This window comes from Aythya ferina, assembly GCF_964211825.1.
Source record: "Aythya ferina genome assembly, chromosome: 5".
Taxonomy (NCBI): Eukaryota; Metazoa; Chordata; class Aves; order Anseriformes; family Anatidae; genus Aythya; species Aythya ferina.
In genome coordinates, this window is record NC_140301.1 from 54,014,276 (window position 1) to 54,038,166 (window position 23,891).

Sequence of the window (23,891 nt, forward strand, 5' to 3'; positions counted from 1 at the left end):
TAAAAACAGTCCTGTTCTGAGCAACTAATCAGTAACTTTGGTAATGTACTGCTTATAAAATGGTTTATTGTTTAAAAAACTAATACTGTTTTTTGTCGGACTTTTTTTTCAGCTTGTTTATGAATTTTTCTTAAGGTTTTTAGAATCTCCAGATTTCCAACCTAATATAGCTAAGAAATATATTGATCAGAAATTTGTATTACAGGTAAGGTTTTTTTAAAAACAAAACACATTTAACTTAAAGCTCCAAATCCATATTATCTTACAATGCATTAGGTTCAGGTAAAGTGCATCCTTTCTTTTTCCTCTTTGCAGCTTTTAGAGCTTTTCGACAGTGAAGATCCTCGCGAAAGAGATTTTCTCAAAACAACTCTTCACAGAATATACGGGAAATTCTTAGGCCTGAGAGCTTACATTCGGAAACAAATTAATAATATATTTTATAGGTAATACATTTTCTAGCTTTTTTCCTTTTTTTTTTTTTTTTTTTTTTGAGGGGGAGGGTGGTGCTTCGAGCTTTGGTACACTTTTCCACAAGTCATTATACTGTGAATGTTTTACAGTCCTTCCAGCATGTCTCTGTTTTCTACCCACAATGAATGTATGAAACTTCCCATTTAAGAAACTAGCAAAAAAGCTGACACATACTGGGTACCATTCCATGAATGGCACGAGCAGTACCAGCTGCTTATCTTCTCTGTATGTGGTAACAAGTGAGCCTTTAGAAGAGATAGAGAGGAGTTGCTTTAAAGTAATTGGGAAGCCTTCACTCTCCTGCAGACAAGAGCTCCTGACTGGCCGTATCTAGAGCCAGTATGTCCTTAGATAAAAATACACATATATAATTCATTTCTGAACTTTTTTTTTTTTACTTGCTACTTCTTGTGCTTTACTTCAAGGAGATGCAGAAGCAAAGTCTTCAAACACAGATGGTTCTGGTGTGTGGCTTTTGGAAGACTGAGAAATGTTACAGTCATTAAATTGACTTCATTACAAAGAATGCAAACTATTACAGTTTTCCATATTTTTCACTCTGAAATTTATGAGAGATGATGTCATTTGCACTGCAGAAATAACCTTTCCATACCAAGTTGAAATCCCTTTTGAAAAAAGTTTCTTATTTCTGTAATACTTTTGAGCTATAAGTTGAAACTTTTTGCATTTGATTGTAAACTCGTGAATATGAACACCAGGGAGGAAAGCTGTGTCAATTTCTGTCTTGAATTAAGGGTTTGTATGTGACAAACTCAAAGTATGTGCAGAATTTTTCAAAATGCTTCATTTTCGTATACTTTTTCCAGCAAATCTTCTTACATAAGCCTAGTAAGAAACAGAAGTGTGGTCTTTGTCTTTTAGTCACTAATCAGGATTGCATAAGTTCTGTCCCCATGGTATGCTAATCTTACTTTTTTTTCTAGTGTGAAATATATATATTTTCTTAAATTATTAAACCAGTATGTTCCTGCTTATTTGCTCTTAAGGTTTTAATATCATTGTCTTTAGTTTTGCTTGAAATCGTCCTGAATTACATGGAGAGCATTTTAAGGAGAAAAAAGTCATATCAAATACTCTGGATTAAAAGTAGTTTTTAGTATGTTGGTCTACGACAAATTTTCAAATAGATAACAATTTTCTAATAAATTAATATTATCTTCTAATAAGTAAAATTTTTGATAATTGTAAAATACCTGAAGTTGTGCATAGAAGTTTTTCAATAAACTTACACTCAGGCAATTGGGAAAAATGCAGGAAAGGTGATTGCATGGGAAATTACAGTGTTCTGTCAAACAAGAATTCAGGAAAATTTGACTTCCTCAGTTTATTACAGAGCCTTTTGTGTGCATAGGAATCTGTAATGCCAAATAGCTCTTTAGATCCATAAGTAGTAACTGTTTGAACACCTTGTGCTTGCGTGTGCTATAGAAGGTTGAGTCACAGCATTTGATTATGCCAGATGCTCTGTGTTATTTTAATATTTAAAGCATTGTTTGCTGTGTTCCATTTCGCATTACTGAAATGGCATGGAGTATGATTGGAAAAGGCTCAAATGAGTGTACTATTATTAAATGTGGAGGGAAGGAGCAAGCGTGAAGGTTGAGAGCAGCTTGATGTGCTCTTGATTTGTTTCTATATGGAACGTGCATGTCTGCTATAGAACAGGGCCGTCAAGTACACACAGTGTCACTGTCTTTAGAAGAGTTTGTAAGACTGCTAAATTGTTCTGGTGAACTCTGCAAAGTTTCTTTTCCACTGTGTGCTTGTTTTCTTCTGAGTGACTAAAACTGGGGAGGTGAAGGCTACCTGTAATGTTAGATGGTAATCTTATTGGTCACCTTGCATCTCTATTTGGCAGTAACTGAGTAAAACTTTTCATTTATTTAGGTTTATTTATGAAACAGAACATCACAATGGCATAGCAGAATTACTGGAAATACTGGGAAGGTAAGTTGTAGGTTTTGTCTAATTAGACTTGCTTTGTCCTCAGAGGAGGCTTTAAAGATTGAGTTGGGAATTGCACATTGTTATGAGACAAGATGAAAATAGCTTCCTGGCATGTGGCAAAGCTGTAGCTGAGGATAAATTTTTTATAAGAGCGCAGAAATGTGGCAAGAGCTTGAGTGTAACAGCAACATTTTTGGGGTGCGACAATTTTTTATATCACATTTTAAGTCTTATTTTCTTGCTTAGGAACCCTGTGATTAAGATTAGTTGTAATGCAGCTGTGATTAATATGTAACTAATTGCAATTAGTTTAAAAATTCTTCCAACTTTACTAAATGTGTAGCAGGTAAACAGACAGGACAGATAGGTTGTAAGTTCTCAGAAATCTTCTGTTAATCTTATAGTAAACTGCAGTGATACATCTGAAAGCCCTTGAAACAAGAATTGTACAACATAAAGCTGATAGCCCAGTCAAAACTGGTGTGGTTTTTATCAACTGCTTTCTCTCATCCATGTGCAAGCTTTTATTTTATATACATAATACACTTCAAAAGCATAGTTTATTTTACTTTACAGTTTTTTTCACATCTTTGCACATAAAAATAACAATGTAATGTCGCTTAATTTTAGAAATATGTAAATTTCACAGGATCAAATAATGAGTCAAATTGGCAGGGACCTGTGGAGATCATCTAGTCCTACCACTCTGCTCTGGGCATAGTCAGTGAGAGTGGGCTGGAAACTCCACAAGATCTCTGGGCAACCTTTTCTGCATTGGACAACCCTGAGATTAAAAAGGGATTTTTCTTCTGAGTGAAGCTTCCTGTTTCAGTTTGTGCCCGTTGCCTCTTGCCTTTTCATTGTGCATTATTAAGAAGAGCAACTCTGTCTACATGCTGTCTCATCTGACACATTGATAAGACCCCTGAGCTTTTTCTTCTTCTCTAGCCTAAATGGTCCCAGCTCTCTCAGCATTTCCTAGTATGTGAGGTGCTCCAGTCCTTAATCACCTTCATGGCACTTTGCTGGACTCTCTCCATTATGTCCATATCTTTCCAGTCCTGGGGAGCTTAGAACTGAACCCACCACTCCAGATGTGTCTCACTAGTGTTGAGCAGAGGGGATGCTCAACTTCCCTCAACCTGCCAACAACTCTGTTCCTAATGCAGCTCAGGATGCTGTTTAAATTGAAAAGATGTTTTGTAAATTCTCCATATCTACATGTCTGCCTGGAATAATTATTTAATCTTCAACTAAATATTCAATGATTAACAGAAGTTACAAACCTATCATTACATCTACATGCTATAAAAGTAATCAAGTAATACTGCTCAAGATATACTGAAGACTGTCTAAAGCTGAAATACAAGAAGATGGAGCTAAATCTACGAAAGTTATGTCACTGACTCTTTCACTTTAGTTTTTTTAGGTTGGCTTTAAGTGTTAACGTCGTAAAAATAAAGTGTTTTTTTCCCCTCAGGTTTCCAAGTCAGTATTTCTATCATCTAAGTAAGGATTCTTTGCTGTAAACATGCTATACTGATGGGCTGATACTGATGGGGATGGGTTCTGCAAGTGTTTTAGCAGTCCATGTGTTTATTTTTTTTTCCCTTGTCTGCTGTCCTGGGTCAGTCTCTCTCCAATATTCAGTCTCAGGTTCCTTCTTTAATTCAGTGACGATGCTGATAAAAATATGTATTCAAAGCTTTGTTTGTAGTGAGTAGTTCATAACAAAAATTAGAATCTGAAGTGCAAACATAATCATGTATGTTGCTTGGAAGAAGAATTTAGGACCTGTGAAAGATTTGGGTGAGGTGTGGGCAGATGTTGATTTGACTGTTCTATTTATTTAAAGAGCTGGATCAAAAATGAAGTGGTCTCTGGTGCATGTGGAATCTACATTTTTCTGCTACACTGTGTTTACCAAAAGTTCTCAAATGTGCTATGAAAACAAGAGTTTGGTACATGCAGTACAGTAGTGCAGTTTTTGAGTAATTGCTGACTTTTATTTTTTAATTTCTTTCCCTGACAGCATAATTAATGGATTTGCCTTACCATTAAAAGAAGAGCACAAAATATTCTTATTGAAGGTTTTGTTACCACTGCACAAAGTGAAATCACTCAGTGTTTACCATCCACAGGTAAGTTTTGTTTGGCGCTTTTCTTAATAACATAACAGTTGCAAAAGTCTACTATGATTGACACCTTCTGTTCTAACCTGTCTGAGCTGGATTGGTCTTTCTGTTCCCCTTACTTCATAAACTAATTCTTCTACGCCTTCTAGTGACTTGCATTCATATCAGCAAGAAGGGTTGCCTATAGGGTTGCCTGTCTTCTCTCTCTGACATGTCCTACTGAATGAAATGGCAAGACACTTCAAGTGAATTGTGTGAAATACCAAAGTAAAGTCACAAATTCACATTGAAACAGCAGCAGATATTCAGAAAGATTTCAATGACAAATCCAGATATACGTGATGAGAGCTAATTTCTATAATCAATTTTAAATTTACTTTAGAAGAATGGAGAACACTAGCTATAGTAGCCTTTGTACATTCCTCATATTACCTGGGCGGATTCTTGGTAGCAGTCATCAAAAACAAGAAAGGAATTGGGCTAACCAGCTGAACTTCCATAAATGAAAAAACATTAGAAAAAATGTTTAAGCTGTTTATGAGGTGTGCAGTGATACTCCCATTTAAAAATTTTACGTTAGGATTATTGGCGAGTGCTAAAGATGTAATAGTTGACTGTCTAGGCACAAAGTATCGTGCTTAGAAGTGAAGTTGGTAAACACTAATTCAATCTAATCTTGCATCTGCTTTAAATTGATACACGTAGTTATTACTAGTTCACTTTCTCATATTGTAGCAAATCTTATGATTTAAAACTATTCTTTGCTTTTTTGACTAACTTAGGTGCTGTGCTTTTTTGACTAACTTAGGTGATGAAGTTGAAAATATTTTTAAACAAATGTGAGACACCAAAATATTAGCAACTGGAAAGCACTTCAGAGTTTAAAATCAGAATTTTGTTTTCTGTGATTGAAAAGAGGAAATGAGTTGAAATATGAAGTACAAGATAGAAAAAAAAAATCTAATTCACAAATATGGAAAGGGGAATAAATTGCCAATTAATGTAAAATTAAATCCGAATTATTTAATGTACTATTACATTTAAAAAAAAAAAAGACATCTTCAGTAAAGACACTTCAAATTTTCATCTTTTTGTAGCTTTTTGTAGCTAAATCAGATATTGGCACTCTAGCTTTTCACTAGCAGCCTAGATAAGGCCAACTAGGAGATAATTTTTGCTATTCTACATATGTGTGGACTTTATGAAGATAGATTTACTTTCTCAGCTTCATAGTCTGTTCCTTCATGTTCATTTCCAGGAGATCTGTAAGCTTTTTATTCATAACAAAAAGATGAAATCTCAAATATAACAGTAGTTTGCGGATTGATTTCATCACCAAAAATAGGTGCAAATTCCCGTTCCCTTACAAGAATCTCATTTGGAGATGATTTGGAAAGTGACTGTTTCCTTATTGATAACAAGAGGAGAGGTTTTTAACCTTCCTTCTTGGCAAACCAAAGGAGAAACCAGCAGATATGCAGGTTATTACCTCTCCAACAGGAGCTGATTCAGCCTTTGCAGTGCTGGCTTCTGCCTATTTGCCTCAGTGAACCTCTGGAGTTGTATTAAAGTAAGCAATTACGTTTATATAAAGGAGAACTTCTAGGACGTGGATTTCTCATTTGTTTTAGAATTAAGTTTCTTTAATTAAAACCAGCAAAGCAAAAACTATGTAAAAACAAGCAGGGCATTTGAGCAAAGATCTAGTAGATGTGAGTAAACAGTGTGTTCCTGTGTCCAAAAGTCTGTTTTCATGTTGATTTCATACCGTTTAATAGTGTATCTTTATCAGAGGATAGAATCATTTAACAGTGAGGCTTCTTCCCCAGATTTGTAACTGCTTGTTCATAGTCTCTTCTCTGTTTTTGCTATCTTCTCTTTGTATATTAAGAATCATTTCAGTATCCTAATTCATATTAGAAAGAATTGGTCTGACTAACCCTATCTTTTTGTATCTCCTTGTTTTCTGGTAACAATTTATCAATCCTGATCACTGATCCACTGTATAATGAGAGAAGAATAAATATGGTTTTCTGTTCAAGCCTTTCTCCCCCTCCTGTGAATTCTGGCTTTCTCAAGAGACAGTATACAAGTCTTTAAACAGTTGAAAGTTTATGTTCCTATTATAATCTAAAAGATGAGTACAGACTTGAGTACATATGCTTTAACAATTTTTCCCCAGCTATCTCTTTTGTTGTTTCTTTTTTTAAATTGTCTGCCAAATAACCTTGTAAAATTACAGAAAAACTGTTGTTTTTATCTGGATTCAGTAGTGTTCTCCAGTTATACTGCTGATTTCAAAGTGTGTTCAATTTCACAAGTGTTAATAAAATATTTTCTTTTATTTTAGCTGGCGTACTGTGTAGTTCAGTTTTTAGAAAAGGACAGCACGCTTACAGAACCAGTAAGTTTATCTTGCTATAATATGTTTTTGGAACATTAATATCTCTTTCATCTGTTGACTGCTTAAGGAGGTTTGGGGAATAAAGTATTGATAGGTAATTGTTTTTAATCAGAAGAGTCAAATATTTAATCATTTCGATCTATCAAGTGGATTTCTTTTTTCCCAGCAACCATTTGGAATGCTCAAAATGAATTAATGCAACTTGAAAATTATCTGTTCTGTTTGTTAAAAGATATTTTATTGTGCTTATTTTGTTCTAGCTGATTATATCTGAGACGGTTGATGCAGAAGCAGTTTAGTCAGATGCTTGCTTGCCTGAACTGTGTTGTGTTGAGAAGCTGATGATATGCTAGAGCACAGATTTCTGGCACACAGCTACGTACTGATGCAAGGCTTTTGAGTCAGATCCTGACTCCTTTTGAATCAAATACCAACTTGGAACATAAACAAAAACAGACTTTGCTCTGGCTGCACATAGCTGAAGAGATGAATACTCACTGTCCTAAATAGTATATAGGGTTTTGCATCACTAAGCCAACACATTTAATCACTAAGTTGCAATCTGTAAACGATTGCTAATAACGAAAGTGATATAGAATTAGATTATAACTGTTTCCATTGTAAAATGGAAACTGAATCTTAAAGCAGTGCACAACTGAGCAAGAATTCTCTTCTACTTGGAGCTTCTAGTCTTTAAAATACCATGTCTTGTACATTCTGACATTTGTGCCATATGAGATCTTGAAATCTTAGCTTTCTTCCAAATATCAACTGGGATGTTACATATTTCCTAGTACAAATTTGAACTAATACAAATCCAAGTTCATTTTCCTTTTTTTATCCCAAACTGGTACATAATGCTTACATTTTTTAATCATGGTGAGTAATGCATATGCTAAGTTCCCCTTCCAAAATTCCAGTCATTACAAAATAAAACCCTTTGTTTTCCTTCATAATTGTCAAATAAGACATTTTTACATCTTATTAAATAAAATATGCATAAATTTCCCAAGGCTTCATTAATGACATAGTATCTACTCTGACAATTAAATGGATACATACAATAAACATACACTGATTTCTCATTGAGGTAGTATTTCATTGATTGTGTTGCATTTTACATGTAGTTTTTAAGCTTAAAAAAATCTGGACTTTTATAAAAGTATCATCCATTTCAGAAAATAAAGAATGCTCTTTTTTTCCTAAATAAGAGAGAAAGTTTGGTGTCTTAAAACAAAGGCTAATGGATTGTTGTAACTTAAACTACATCAAAGCTGTATAGAAGTTTTTTAGGAGAGGGTTGTTGGGGGTTTTGCTTGTGTGTTTTTTTCCAAGAATTCTGTGCCTTTTTTCTCCAGTTCTACATCTAGAACTAGGCAAACACTGTCATATTTTTGTTCTTTATGCGGCTTTTTAGGTCGCTGTATGTACAGCGACTAACAATTTAATTTCAAAAAGTATGTGCTATGGTTTTGTCTCCACAAAAGTACATTGCATCATGCAGATGAAAGTGCTTCCATTGAGTTTTACTCCCAGAGTATCATATTTAAAATACAGGACGTTTTAGTAAGTATTAATCAGACAAGCTAAAAGCAATCATAAGTTGCACACTTCTCAAAGAATCTGTTGAAATAGTTAAATTGTATTGATTTAAAAAGAGGTATAATAGAAGATTTTAATGGTACAGTTGCCAGATGAAAGTTAAATTTCATAGAAAAAGATACTGAAATACAAAGTTTCCTGCATGCTCCTGGAAAGTAAGTCAGAATGCAGAACAAGAGAAGGAAAGATTAAAGGTATCTCTTGTTGACATACCAGTTCATTTATTGTTAGATATGCTTACATGTGAATTGCAACTTTTCAATTCACAAGTTTTTCATCAGTTTGTATTGGTTTAGTTTATCAAAACATCACTAGTTAAAATTACTGTCTGACATGGGAATGCAAATATCCTGTCCCTTTAGTGACTAGAGTCCTAAGCCTTCTGTTTTTAATCTTTAACCACAGAACAAAAGCACTTACAAACATGTGCTTTCAAGAACATACTAATTTCTTATAAAAATATCTAAAATGGAGTGATATGCCAGTCATTTTGAAATATTTAATGTGTTTTGAAATATTATTTAAAGAAAAGTCTTATTTGAATATTATTAATAGCATAGTATTCATTATGTCTTCAATATAATTTTGCATGTTTTTGTTACTTAAGTGATGATGTAATTGGAAACTCCATTAATAAGTACAATTGCTAAATATGTTAACTTCTAATCTGGTATCACTCTTCAGACTTAAGTTCTTCAACCTAAATATTCAATAGATTAAAGATTTTTTGGTTTTCAATTCAGAGGCCTTGCCCACGGATGTATAGATTCTTTCTGAATACTTGTGAGCCCTCTGAGAGATTGCTTCCTTTTCTATCACATTTTATGGATCCCCTTAAGACTGTGATTATAGTAATGTAGTCGATTAAATAAAACTTAATGTGTAACAGTAATCTGCCTGGAGTAGTCAGTCACCTGTCAGTCTGGGTATTTATGGTAAGTCTTTCCTTAAAATACAGTGATAGAGCTTAATTTCTTGAGCCTTGAAGTACTCCTCCAAGAAAAAAGAGATTAAAAACTGCTGTCACTTAAGTGGCAGATAATTTTTCCCCATCATATATCAGCAAATTTGCACTTTGACATTCATGTTAAGGTAGTTGTCAGGTTACTTTCTGTAGTCTTCGGATAATTTTTGAGCAAGTTTTTTAACAGTATAACTCTTCTGAGAAATTGTTTTTAGCCTTATCAGCTATTATTTCTGTGACTGAACCATATTGCTACTGTCATGTGGGACAAGAAATTTGAGGGTTTTGTTCTGTTTAAAACATTGAACTTCTTAATGACATGTGATTACACAACTTTTATGAAAACTGTGTTCACTTTGCTTCTGCAGGTTGTAATGGCACTGCTGAAATACTGGCCAAAGACTCACAGTCCAAAAGAAGTCATGTTTTTAAATGAACTAGAAGAAATTTTAGATGTTATTGAACCATCTGAATTTGTAAAAGTAATGGAGCCTCTCTTCAGACAGCTAGCCAAGTGTGTGTCCAGTCCACACTTTCAGGTCTGTATTTCCTGAATGTACAATCCGATGAGAATTTTTATAGAGTGAACTTGGTATTATTTGCTGCTGCTGTTCACCATACTTAACTTTATTTCTTGCAAAAAGTCGTCAACTTTGGCAAAAATGGGGTATCCAAATGCCAGCGTTATTTCTTTTCAATAGCATAATACATGAGTTCATATTGGCTAATTCACTTAAGCTCTTACATTAAGCATACCACTTTTAAAAGCTTGGTGTTTTCAGAAGTGCCTGAACATTTTCAGTAGATACTATTTGCATTTCACTGATTATAATAGAGTTCTATGGATACTCTTTTTCTGGGGGCAAACATGTCTCTGCTTGGATTTTCTGTTAAAGAAAAAGCAGGTTTTCTGTCCTTCCATGAGTAGCTTCCAGTTCATGATTGTTGTGGTTTAACCTGGCCGGCAGCTAAATACAACACAGCCGTTTGCTCACCTTCCCCCCTCCCTCTCTGGGATGGGGGAGAGAAATGGGAAAGTGAAGCCTGTGAGTTGAGATAAAGACAGTTTATTAAGACAGGAAAATAATAATAACAATAATGATGATAATAGTATTACTAATAATAATGTGTACGAAACAAGTGATGCACAATGCAACTGCTCACCACCCAGCCTAACCCCAAGCAGTCGACCCCCCCACCCCGGCCAGCCACCCCTATATATTGTTTAGCATGACTCCAGATGGTATGGAATACCCCTTTGGCCAGTTTGGGTCAGCTGTCCTGGGTCTGTCCCCTCCCAGCTCTTGCTGCACCCCCAGCCTGCCCGCTGGCAGGACAGAGTGAGAAGCTGCAATGTCCTTGGCTTGGTATAAACACTGCTCCACACCAATTAAAACATCAGCATGGTATCAGCACTCTTCTCATCCTAATCCAAAACATAGCACCCCACCAGCTACTAGGAGGAAAACTAACTCTGTCCTAACTAAAACCAGGACAATGATATAAAAATCCAAATCTCAGTTGAAATTCTTCTTACCTTTCAATTATTTTTGCCAAATGTTTCTATTACATGCTCTTTAAGGGGTTGTCTAAAGAAGTATCCCTTTTTTCCATGTTGTCTTAGGTGGCAGAGCGAGCATTATACTACTGGAATAATGAGTATATTATGAGTTTAATTAGTGATAATGCAGCAAAGATTTTACCCATCATGTTTCCATCCTTGTACCGGAATTCAAAGACACATTGGAACAAGTAAGAAACATTTGTACAGATTCTGCCTTCTTTTATGTCTAGTTTAGGCTTGAAAGTGGTTCAGACCTTACCTTTGAATTGATAGTTTTAAATGTGCTGAGCTGTTTATTCTATGATGATAAAGTTACTGGATAAGGAGATCGCTGTAGTCAAAATATTAAATATTAAGAAATGAAGAAGAGGATAGTTTTTTCCTCTTTTCATTAAACAAAAACTGTTTTAGTACGTCAAATCCATGACACTGTATTAATATAAACTTGGCACTAATCCATAGTTTAGATATTTCTAAAGACAAGCTATGATTTCTGATATCTAACCTCTTTGCTCATTTGCATTTCTTCTAAATTCTAGTGGAATATGTTGTAGATCAGGCCTTTTATTTTCTTTTACTGTTCTTGTTTTTCTTCCCCTTTTTCTGTTTTCTTTCTCCATTGACTATTTTAACTTTTTTTCCCACAATAACATAGTACTTACGCATGAAAACAGTCCTGGTCAGCTCCTTTCTGCAGCTGTTCCATTGTGAAGGGCCTCTTTGTTTGAGCTGTTGTGCAACTGCTGGGATGGTAAAAGTATCACAGTCTAGTGCTGGCCATGAACTGAGGACTAATGAGGGTTCGGCCAAAAATACCTAATAAATCTGCCACTAAACATAGGAAAAGAAATGGAAGATAAAGCGATGTTAAAGTGATTGATTACTATCACTGATTGTAAGCAGTAACAAATAATGTACTTATTAATAACTGTGATTCAGTGATGCAATTATACATAGTCAATATAGATTTTCAGTTATTTTTCTGGCTTTCAAGGCCGTGCAGTCATTTTGTTCTGAGCAAAGTCATGCTACCCAGTACAGCTGCACTCTCGCTTGCAACTCACATGCATGATACAAAGTAATCACTTAACTGATTGCTTCTTTCTTTGGTTGTAATAATCAGTAAGAGATTAGACTAGAATTGCAAATTACTCTGTAGAAGTAAGTGCTTCATAAGGCACATGGGGTTTTTTGATTATTTTTTTCTGTTGTTTTCCATATCACGTTTCTAATGCTTTTCCAAAGAGCCCTGGCATAAATGCTGAAGTGCTGTTGCTGTGTGGCAGTTTTCAAAATGAATGGTGTCTTTTCTAGGCTCCTTGTAGTCCCTTTGATTTGTCAGTTGCCAGTATGTTACTTGTATCAATAACTTTAATACAATTTTGCATTTTTCTCTAATAACTCTAGCTTGGTTAGTGTCAGCTACTAAATTTCAAACCTAGTCCTCTGTTCTGATAACACATAGTATTAAAAATGAAGTTCAAGCTTCAAAAGTATATGTGACTAGTACTATAGAGTAAGTAAACTGGTAATTTTAGCACTCATGTTAGCCCTTCTGAGAGTGAACTGAAACTTCCATTAACTAGTGTTGTTTCCATTTTTTTTCCTGAAATGATGTAATCTTCCAGTTATGTAGGCTATTGGCTTCTGTTGACCAGAAAAAAAAAATAGATTTCAAAGTTTAAAGTACTCTGAGTTTCAACCAGAAGTTTTACTTATAGGACAATACATGGCTTGATATACAATGCTCTGAAACTCTTCATGGAGATGAACCAAAAACTGTTCGATGACTGCACACAGCAATTTAAAGCAGAAAAACTGAAGTAAGTTTTCATGTCAGTGTGTCTGTCTGTTCTTGAATAATTTGTTCAGAGTGCTTTAGCTCTGAAAAACTGTCTCTCTACTGGGAAGTTGTGCCCATTTGATTACAGTATAAGTCTCAAAATTCACTTCGTGAAATTTCTCATATATGAACTCTTTAAAATCTTCAGAATAGGGTGCTTCGTGTAGTCTTTGCTGCAGATCACCATCTTCCTGATGAAAAGTAATTTTTTGGAGAAAGATGCTGCTAATCCTGGAGCCCAGTGTAAAAGATCTCTTGAACAGCTTAGTTTACATCCTATGTTTACTTTAGCATGCTTTATTTACCCAGTGTTGTTTTCTCTCATGTTACCACTCGGTTCTTCCCAAAACACTTTTTGTGTATTTTCAGCATTGCATTGTGTGCACATGTGCATGTTTTCCTAGAAATTCTCCAAGAGAAAGTTGTCACTTTTTTTGTAATACATTATTTGCCAGAAGAATCCTGATGAGTTTAGTGCATTCCTGCATAGGCCAGTGAAACGGCAGGGAATTGGAAGCTAGAACTTTTCTGGTTTATGCCCAAAAACGTGGCTAAATCTTATGATCATAATGTCACTTATCTTCTGTTCCTCTTTTTCCCACTGGACATAATTTTGAGACCCAGAAGTCAAATGTATTAATCACTTGGTGCTTATTTTAGAAATTGGGGAGCATAGTTAGAAAGACAGTATTGAAAATTTGAATTTCATTTTTAATTTCAAAGTGAGCAAGGATTCCCTTAAGTAACGTTTCCAATTATAAACCTATATTAAAACAATATACTGGAAGTAATATACATTTCTAATGTGGATGAACTTGCCCAGATTTTGAGGGTGTTTATTACGATTTCAGTAGAAATAAGCTTGTAGTATAGTATAATTTTTTTTAAAATACATATCAAAATGTGAACACTACTTTTTTGTTTTTAAAAGAACAAAGACTATACATTTCTCTCTTCCATTATAGCAAATAAGTAGAATCAATTTTAAATCAGAAGGCAGTCTTTTCTCCTTTCTTCTTTGTTTTAGGCCTGTTGGCTTTTTTGGTTGTTTTGGGGGGTGTTTTTTTTGTTGTTGCTGTTTGGTTGGTGGTTGATTGCTTGTGTTGTGTTTTTTTTGTTTTGTTTTTTGTTTGTTTGTTTTTGTTGTTGTTGTTTTTTGTGGCATTTCATTTGAATGTGAGCAAAGGCAAGCAGAGTATTAAGGGTTACATCAAAGCAAAATAAAATCCCTCACTGCACCACAGTTTAGATGGGATGGGCATTTTTCTACCCCACTCCAAACTTAGCTTAATGAAAAGTTGGAGACAAATTGTGTGTAGACTTGTTTTTAAGTATGGATCATCTGCTCAGTATTTTGAAGTCTGAAAGCCTTTTTCAAGCATTCTTTAGCTAAAAGCCCTTTTAAACTCTGCCACCTTGCAAACATGTTTGTTCTCAGCTCTGCATGAAGTTGATTATCTATTAGAATGGGGAAAAACAATTTTTAGTATTTCAATTACATCGGGCATAAATCAGAGACCCATAGAATATCCCGAGTTGGAAGAGACCCCTTTGGATCATCAAGTCCAACTCCTGAATAAAGAATCAAACATTTTATCTTCTTTTTAGTGTTCAATACAAAATATCCCTGGGTGTTTTTTTTCAAATTATCATCTAAAGCAGTTGGGCTGACAATAAGAATCTCTGCCTTTTATATATTAAAAAGTTAAAATGCTTCCATGTAGACCAAAACTTTTGAGTTGTAACCATTTTAACACAGTTAAAGACTAACTGGTGTCAGTCAGTTTGCTTTCATGAGAGCATTGGTGTTCTTGTTTTTGTTTCCTTTTAATGTTGTTTTTAGATCATGGGGTATTGCTATAATGCAAATTGTCCTGTCAACAGTAAGTGGTGTTTTGAGTGGTAAGCTGAAACAAGCATAGACAAATAATTTGTTCTGGTGAAATTTTTCATATTTAAGAAAATGTATGCAAGTTGTGATACAAGATTCACCAAGCTTCTTTTGCTATTTTTGCTTTTAAACTTTTTTTTTTCAGAGAGAAGCTAAAATTGAAGGAACGGGAAGAAGCATGGGTTAAAATAGAAAATCTAGCCAAATCAAATCCCCAGGTATTTAGAAAAGATTAACATAACATGTTCATGTTTAAACACTTTAGTTTTGTTAAATATCAGTGGGGGAAACAGGTCTGACTGATCATGGAAATAAAGCAATTTCACTAATTGTATTATGAAAGATATACAATAAAAGTACTTTTAAAATTTGTAACCTTTCTCTTGTGCAAGTAATTATTTAAAAAGAAAAAAAAGTTTCTGAAAAATATGATGTGAAGTACTTTTTCCTTTTCTTACAATAGGAAATATACTGTATTGCGGTTTGAAAAGTTATTGTGCAAAATTATGGAAAATATAGAGATGCCATAAGTGGTTTCTCTTGAAAAGCTGTTTTGCAAACAATATATTACAAAAGAGATCTTTCTGCAAACTGTGAGTTATGACTGATCAGTTTTCCTCTGTGTCAAATGGATTAAAGTAATATTGTACATTCTTGTCTGCTGCATTTGTTTTCATGTTTGCAATGGGCTGGTCTTCTGATGGACCTGCACGTCAGGTTCTTGCTAAAAGGGAAAGCATCCTGTCAGGCATTTGTCGAAGTAACTTAACATTATTGAAATTTTGATAAAGAAAGGTTCCTTTAGACTACTTATTTTGAGATCATGGGATGGTTCAACCTGGTTTTCCCCCCGCTTACCCACCCTCCCATTGCTTGGGGAATGCTGCTATATTTATTTTTTTCTGAAGGATCATTTTTCTTTAACCATGCTGATTTGCTGCTATGAGGAAAAAAATGTTTCAATTACTTCGCAGCAAGAAACTTACTGTACTGTGTCTTTGCAACTCAGAGTTTAAGTGGTGGAAGATTGAGTAATGGTACTCTATGAATGGCAGCAGGACACTTTATCATCTCAGTGCTATTTTAAAACAAATTATGGGGTCATCTTTTTTTCAAAGGAGAAGGAATTTAAAAAATGTTTATTTCCTCTTGTGGCATTTCTCAGGGAACTACTATTAGTGTGCTCAAATAAAAAAAAATGTTCCAATCATTTGGTACCACTACTGACAACAGATCAGTTAAATGAATTTAAAAAGAACTATGTGTAATGAAAGTAGCACTTGTTTTTCAGTGACAGAACATTCTCTAATCAGATAGTCCATACGAAAGCCCTGGTTGAAGAGTGTTTGATATACACGGTCACTTGCTAGCACAAACGGTGGCATGTCTGACTAAAGAAGTGGGTAGACTTGTGGTAGTAAAATGTACAGTACTGCAGAGTAAAATTGCTTTTCTTCCCAATTAACTTGGTAACTCAGTACATTTTCTGAAACTGGTAAGCACAACCTGTATACAGTATATTCCGAATAGTAGTTTTGAAGAGAGCTGATAATTGCAAGCAATTAAAATATGATTAATTTGAACACTGAGTACTCCACTGCATAAAGAATTGACGTAAGTGTATAGGTGCTTCTAGCATACTCTGTAATGGATTTTAGCAGTTCCACTTCCCACCCTGAATTTCTATTAATGTTTACTTTGTCTATTTACTGACAATTCTCGTTCAGAGCTATTCCTTACTCTACATGGCACAAGAATACATTTTAAGGTTTTTAGATCTTGATAATTAATTTGTTAAAACATTGCTGTCAGTGTCATCTCACATGCATTATGTTATGGGTACACTTAGATACTAAAATATTTTTGAAGAAAAATGGTTGAGAAAGTGCGTGTGTGTTCATAAATGAGTTTTGGTTTAAAGACCACATCTCATCTGAATTAAAATAGAACTTAAGCTATTGATAAACCATTGAGATTGCAGTATTTTGATTTAGTTTACAGCAAACTTTAGATACTATACAGCTGTTTTCATAGCTTTTTTTAATCCACAAAATACTTGAATGGCTGCTTTATTAAACTTTTTTGTCTTAAGCAAGTATTTGATTTTGAAATTATTTTACATCTGTATTAGCCAAATTGTGTTTTTAACAGTATATTTTCTTTACAAATACAAAATTGCACCAGCAAGTTAAATCATTGTGTTTAGGTTGCTACACTGTTCATAAATCACTAGAGAATGTATTAATAGGGTTTCAGTTACCAGAATAGAACATCGATACTGGCAAAACCTGAATATATTTTCAAATTCAGTCTCAGATAAAACATATTTTTCATACTCTGACTGTTTTTCAACAGGACATTTCTGCCAAAATGAAAGTATTGGAGTTCCATTTTTCTCCATCTTTCATGTGCACTTGGGAGGAAATTTATTACTTGGTAACTAGAAGCATAAGATATTGAAGTTAATCTCAATTATAACATTCAAGTGCTCTAAATCACTCTTAGTTTTTAGGTATTACTACTAAAAATGATTATTTTAACACTTTGCATTTTATTAGTACCCAACATATAGTGACACGAGTTTGATGAACAGTCCTGTTGCAATGGAAACAGATGGGCCTTTAATTGAAGATTTGCAGATGCTGAAAAAGACAGTGAAAGAAGAGGCTTGTCAGGTAAAGCTATGTGAAAATAATAAAGCACTCGTTACAAATTGAATTAGCAACTCTGCCAGATTTATAATTTATTCTTAATTTTATTTACTTGGTTAATCCTATAAATGAATTTGAGTTACATTTTCATCTCTTACTGTTGTCTCCTAAAGTAATAAACTTCATTAGAGCTGCTACTTTAAAGTGATACTGTAGCAGCAAGGAATAGATTGTTATTATATACAGTTATGCCTGTGGATCTGCTGTATGGGTCTCTTTAGATAGTTCTGCAAATATTTTGATTCCTTTCAACTTAGAAATAGCTGTCTGAGTCATGGCAGAAACAAAGGCTATGCTTTAAGGATAATTAAAAATATGGCTAAAATCCAGTGTTCTCTATATACCAGTTTTGTTTATTTAAAAAAAAAAAAAAGTTTAAAATAGTCAGATTCTAACAATGACACTTCTTTTGTCTGTTATTCAGAGCCTTCTTTTTGGCTAAAGCTACTATGTTCTGACAAAATTTATGAAGTATCCACCATAAAACTTGCCTTGCCTACACGTAGGCTGTTTTCCTCAATCCACCATCTGTCATGTTCCATTACCTAGTAAAAGGCAGAGTCTGAAGGCCATTCCAATTGTCATTAGCTTATGGTTAGTGATCTTCAGGATTTTTTTATATTCAATTAAGTGGAACAAGAGTCCTGACATCAAAACTAGACATTTGGAGAGCTATTTGAACTAGGAGCTAATGGAAGATGGTAAAGTAACAGGGAGTACTGCAGTATCGCTAAGATGTCTGGTAGAACGTCAGTAGTATGAATAAATCTATATCCAGCAATTTTTGAGACCAGAGAAGTGATCTCAATGAGTGGCTGAGATAGGAGATAAATTCTGTTTAACAAAAGTATCAGACAAGGAATTTAATACAAATAAGCATATGGTGAGCGTAACATTCCACATTAATTTTGTAGAATTCATTAATTAAACAATTAAAATTATATTTATGCATTATCGTATTTTATGTATTATAATAAATATGGCATTTTGCATCCAGTAGGTTGAAGTTGAAAAATACATATATATGTATATATGTATTATACATATATATCTATATATATACACACACATATATATGCCTCAAAGTTATGCTCTGTGACAGCTGACTTTTAAACAACCACTTCTGGAGTGGATTGCAGTGAAGCTAATGGAAAAGAAACAAACTATAAAAATAAATAAAATTCCAAAACTTAGTTTAGAGCTGTTGAAGCGTTCTTTAACCATCACTCCAAGTGCATGCTTTCCTGCTTTTCTGTGTTCAGAAAGTGTGCAAGAGGTAAATGAGATTTTTCAAAGATCCTGTCTTAGCAGAGCTAATGGGATGTTTTGAAGCAGGAGTTATTATTAACAGAAACTTAGAGATAACTCTGAGAAGTATAAAGCAAGAGGATTGGTAAGTGGCTCGCTAGAGAGGAAAAAAGATTGATTAAGGTTTAGGGCACTGTAGATAGCAGGCTAAATGCAGGTAGGATTCTTAAATTTATGAGCAGACACTGTAGAGAACTACATATACCTTGCTAAGTACTATCAAAAATTGATGTTAAAACGATTCACAAGAGTTACCAGTTTAAAGTCAAAAGCAAAATCTAGTGTTTTTAAAATCAAACTTGAGAAGTGAGAACTATGTCAAGATTTATCCAGTTTCAGGGAAAATAAGGCTTTGTCGGAGGTTTGGAATGTAGCAGAGTGTCAGTATTGAAGAGGTGCTGCTAGAATGGCTGAGGAAAGTAGAACAGCTTTTCTTCTGTACTGGACTACAGCTTCTATACTGGACTCTGGTAAAGCTGAATTTGACCACCACATACTACTAACTTTGTGAACATGCTAGTGAAACAAAGGCAAAGTAAAAGCTGCTCAGTTTTTATATGGGCCTTTTTGGTTTTTGAGTCCTTTTATAGGGCTGTTGGGGAACAAAGGAAGAAAAAAGAGAGAATAAATGGTTGCTTTCCTGTGTGAGAAGAACCAAACGGCAGCATGCCAGATTTATCATGTAATGTTCACTGTACCTGAGAAAGAGGGTGAGAAATGTGAGGTGACACCACTTGCAGATTGCAGTTGTACGGGTTAAATGAAATTGTATGGGGTGAGAAAGTGCAGACCTAACTGAGCTCAGATGTATGGGGCAGCATAACAGATGGGGAAGGGAGGGGCGTGGGGGGGGATGAGAATATCTGCAGAAAATCAGTCGCCTTTCTCAGTCATCTTGTTAGGTCTGTGTTCATGCAGACAACTCAGACTTCGAGGATAATTTGTTAAAGAACATGAATTAACATCAGTGATCTAACAGCTGAATTAGGGTAGATGAGAAGGACATGAGGACTGTATGAAGGCATCATTAGTTAGTTTTATGATACTTTGACAGGAATATTGTTTGGTTTTGACAGAGCATCAGTACTCTAACACAGGAGAACCTTAAATTTTCAGATACGTGAATGGTGCGAGTAAACAAGCATGGAAGAAACTAAGATCATTTATCTAGGATGTAGAGAAACACAAAATTAAAAATGGAAAAATGATACAAGGAGAGGACTTTTTTTATTTTAAGGATGGTTATAATCAAGGGACAATCATGGTAGTAACATAAATGCTAGCAGCTCTTGTTTCTTTTTTTTTTTTTTAATTGTATTTTCTTCTTAGTAAAAAGAAATTGTTTCAAGACTTGAGACTGGATAGCTGGTGGAATAAACAGGAAACAGTAAAAAAACTTTTTCCTTATCCTTTTTTGTTTCAGTCCCTGAAAGGAAAGTGAACATACTGATATGAAAGAAATACTTTAAAATAATTGTTCAATAATAAATATTTTTGGTTAACTTTGTTCCATTTTGGTTTCAGGCACAGAAAGATCAGAAAAAAGATCGTCCTCTCGTGCGACGCAAGTCAGAACTGCCTCAGGATATCTATACCATGAAAGCCTTGGAATCACATTGCAGAGCTGATGAATTAATATCACATGATGGGCATTAAACTATTTACAGTGAAATATTATTTTGAAGGAAAAGTTGTTTTTGTTTTTTTTTTTCTGGACTCAGTTCTACAGTAGAACTTACTTTTTTGTGCCATACCAATCAGTTACACACAAAGTCAAAGCTTTCTTCAACCCAGTTCTGTAGGCAATAACTTAATAGAGTATGCAGCTCAAGATTAGTAGTTCAAACAATGGTAAATGACCCAATTCCAAATGCAGAATGTCGGGTTGACTATAATCAAGTGGACACAATTTCCTGGAGGTGTTATCATAGTACCAGCTAGCTGATAACATAGTTTTTTATCTTCATATTTGAGAAGAGCATTCTATGAACTATTTCCACCTAAAGAAATGAATGACCAATCGTTGGTACTGATGATAAACGTGTATTTTCAAAAGCAAAATTATTTCAGATTTAATTAATAAACTTTTTGTAGGATTTCTCAACTTTATAGTTGTTTCCACGTTATTGCTGTCTTGTAATATACCAGCAGTTTTGAAAATACACAATTGTTCTTTCATACTATAAAAACATGGCTTACAAACTGATAACTTTCACGACAATCCTCAATCATGATTTCTTTCTAAGAATTATGTAAATTTTTTTCTCCTTTACTTAGGATAAAGATATAGATCTATATATTCCATGTCCTAATACTTTATGTATATTTAAAGCCATATTTTCCAGTCTCTAGTATATAATACGGCACCAGTATTTGAGATATGAACTGGTAGAAGAATTTTTCCTAAAATGAAAATTTGTTTACGATGACTGGGAATAGATTGAATATAAAATTTCATTTTAATTTTTTTTTCCAAGTCAATAAAATACTTTTTCACTGTTTTCTCCCTTATCTGAGCTTTTAATACTCAGCATTTTTCTTGGGCTCTAGGAGTTCAGTATTCCATGGCAGATATTGTGTGTCATTTCAGCTGCATCAGTTTTTATCTGAAAGATGAACGTAGCCTTTCAGGAAACAAAACATTACAAGCTTGTGTAATTAAGTAAAATGAGAAAAAGAACAGACCCTTGAATTCCATTCTGCTTCTTTTTTAAGAGTCTAAGAGCTGAGGGGATAGTGACCATAATTTTACCGTGAAAATATTTTTTGTTGTAGTTGTAAAGAGCATATTTGCTGCAAATACACCTCACAAGTGAACTGAAAATGCATCTGAATTGCTGATGATCTTCAAATGCTGCTATATATTCCACAAGATTACTTGCATGTAATGAGCTTTTTGTTGTAGATGGAAAAGCACGGGAGGAAAATCTCTTTTAAAATATAGTGCTTTGTCTTCAATATTTGATTTCTCTCAGGGTGGCCAGTATTTTGACTTACTTATCCTGCTTACAAGCTGTTTGAAATGTGTTCTGCTATTCTAAGTGGGTGGTTAGTTTCTTTTGTCTCTGGCAGTAACATGATATAACTATGTTTAATGTCTTGATGCATAAAGAGATAAAAACGTGGCTTCTTTAAAAATAGTTTTGTTTTATTTTTTAAGGAAGTATAACGTCTCCTGCATCCATGAAAATATTGCGCAAAGCAGACATTCATAGTGACCTTGTGCAGATGTAGTGCCTGCTGTTTGTTGGTTGCATTTAACATACAATTTCCAATATTTGTTACATTGTCTATTGGAAGAAAATTGTCGGTGGTAAATATTGGCTTACAACAACTAAATTTAAAGACCAACCCAACCTTTAAGTGGAACGTCCACTGCGTCTGAAAACATTTCCTGTAAAACTTGAAAAAGAATATGCTTTACCATTAGGATAAACTATATTAAAAGAAGTTTAAAGATGCCTTCTCCTTTTGAGGGAAAAAGGGTGCTTTTTTAATTGTGTAAAGCAATGTCTATGTATTTTGATATACCATTGTTTGAACTTCCATCTTTAGCTGGTAGATTATCAGTTACCTTTGATTTTGGGTGTTCAGTATGTTTGTGCAAGAGGTTGCTGAAAGGAATTATTCTTATGTTACCCAAGGGAAAAAAAATGTATATCAATGTTTGATTGATTGTGTGATGCTCAACGTATAAGAACATCTTTCACTGTCTAGATTTAATTTCTGTTCTTTATTGAAGATAAACACTCACCAAAAAGGGAAATGTTTAGAGACTTAAATTTCACCATAAATTCGTATTTGAAGTTTGGGCCACTGGACATTTGTTTAGGCACATTCCAAATCTATTACCACTAATGGTTTAGGATGTTTATTATCAATATTTATATACTTATAACCCTTTATTAAACCATTCTAAAACTAATATATCCAAAATAAAAATTAAAAAAAAAAGTAGAATTTTGGTGACTGTTGTTCTTCATAAAGTTCTATGTTTGACACCTTTTCCTGTTCTCCAAAATTACACCTGTACATCAGGAATGTCAAAAGTAATATTACAAGTGTCTTTTTAGTGTGGCTTTAGTATGGCTTCATTTTAATATTGTACATACATTGTACCTTGTTTTATGGTAATAAGTAATAAAAATGTAGACTTCATATTTTGTACAGAATCGTCCTATGTACAGAATAAAAAGTTCCTAGAAACAGCAAAAATAGGTAAGTGGAACAATTATTTTTCATTAGACAATTTCTGTAACACTGTTAGTGGAATGTTAAGTTCAAATGTACCTACATATTTTTTAACATTTTGTAATTCAATTTTTTGTTCTGGCATTGTTTCTGAAGAACTTCATACACCTGCCATTTAATATGCTTTTATCTAATTTTAAAACAAAACAACAAAAAAATGGTGTATTATATGGACAAATAAAGAACATGTGAATTTTACTTGCTCATCATGAAACTAAATTTAGCTCAGGGCCTTTGGGGGTGTGTTCAGATTATCATAGTTTGCAGAATTAGCTGTGTGAATTAAAGAACAAAATAATTTCATAAGTTTCACAAAACACCCTAATCCTAAAAAAAAAAAAAAAAAAAAAAAAAACAGGAATTTTGTGGGAATATTATTAATAAAGGTATAGGGGCTAATATATGTTCAACAGAAAAAGCAAACTTAGCTTCTAGAATAGGTATCGGTACTGAAAAGAATTTGATAAATTTCCAGTCCACACATACAAAAACATTTTATAGTATAACGTTTTCCCATGTAGCACTTATTGACAGGCTTCAAACAAAGTAGCCATAAAGGATTATGGTGTGGGTAGGTGATGAGTGGTCAGATGGCAAGGACATAAGAAAAGATCTTTTTTTTCCCCTCTGGTACCTCTAAAAGTCTCCAAAAGACCTAAGGTAATAGCTCACATAAAGCTTGACTTTCAAATGTGGGGGGGGGGGGGAAGGGGGGAGAGATTGGTTGGTTGGGATTTTTTGTTTTGTGTTTTGAATGCTAATACCAATCTGTTCAG

At 34.0% G+C, this 23,891-nt stretch overlaps 1 protein-coding gene across 2 annotated transcripts in view; it reads left to right on the top strand.

Annotated features, from left to right (window-relative positions):
- The window catches only part of PPP2R5C (protein phosphatase 2 regulatory subunit B'gamma), an 81,606-nt gene extending 58,293 nt beyond the window's left edge, over positions 1-23,313 (top strand). For both annotated transcript variants that reach the window (XM_084520956.1, XM_084520957.1), the window contains 11 exons: positions 113-205; positions 316-446; positions 2,383-2,442; positions 4,475-4,583; positions 6,928-6,981; positions 9,916-10,086; positions 11,172-11,299; positions 12,833-12,934; positions 14,991-15,063; positions 17,404-17,520; positions 20,389-23,313. In XM_084520956.1, coding sequence (XP_084377082.1) covers positions 113-205; positions 316-446; positions 2,383-2,442; positions 4,475-4,583; positions 6,928-6,981; positions 9,916-10,086; positions 11,172-11,299; positions 12,833-12,934; positions 14,991-15,063; positions 17,404-17,520; positions 20,389-20,520 — 1,170 coding nt within the window. In that variant the 3' untranslated portion in view covers positions 20,521-23,313. The remainder of the gene's footprint in view (positions 1-112; positions 206-315; positions 447-2,382; positions 2,443-4,474; positions 4,584-6,927; positions 6,982-9,915; positions 10,087-11,171; positions 11,300-12,832; positions 12,935-14,990; positions 15,064-17,403; positions 17,521-20,388) is intronic.
- The last annotated feature ends 578 nt before the right edge of the window (positions 23,314-23,891 follow it).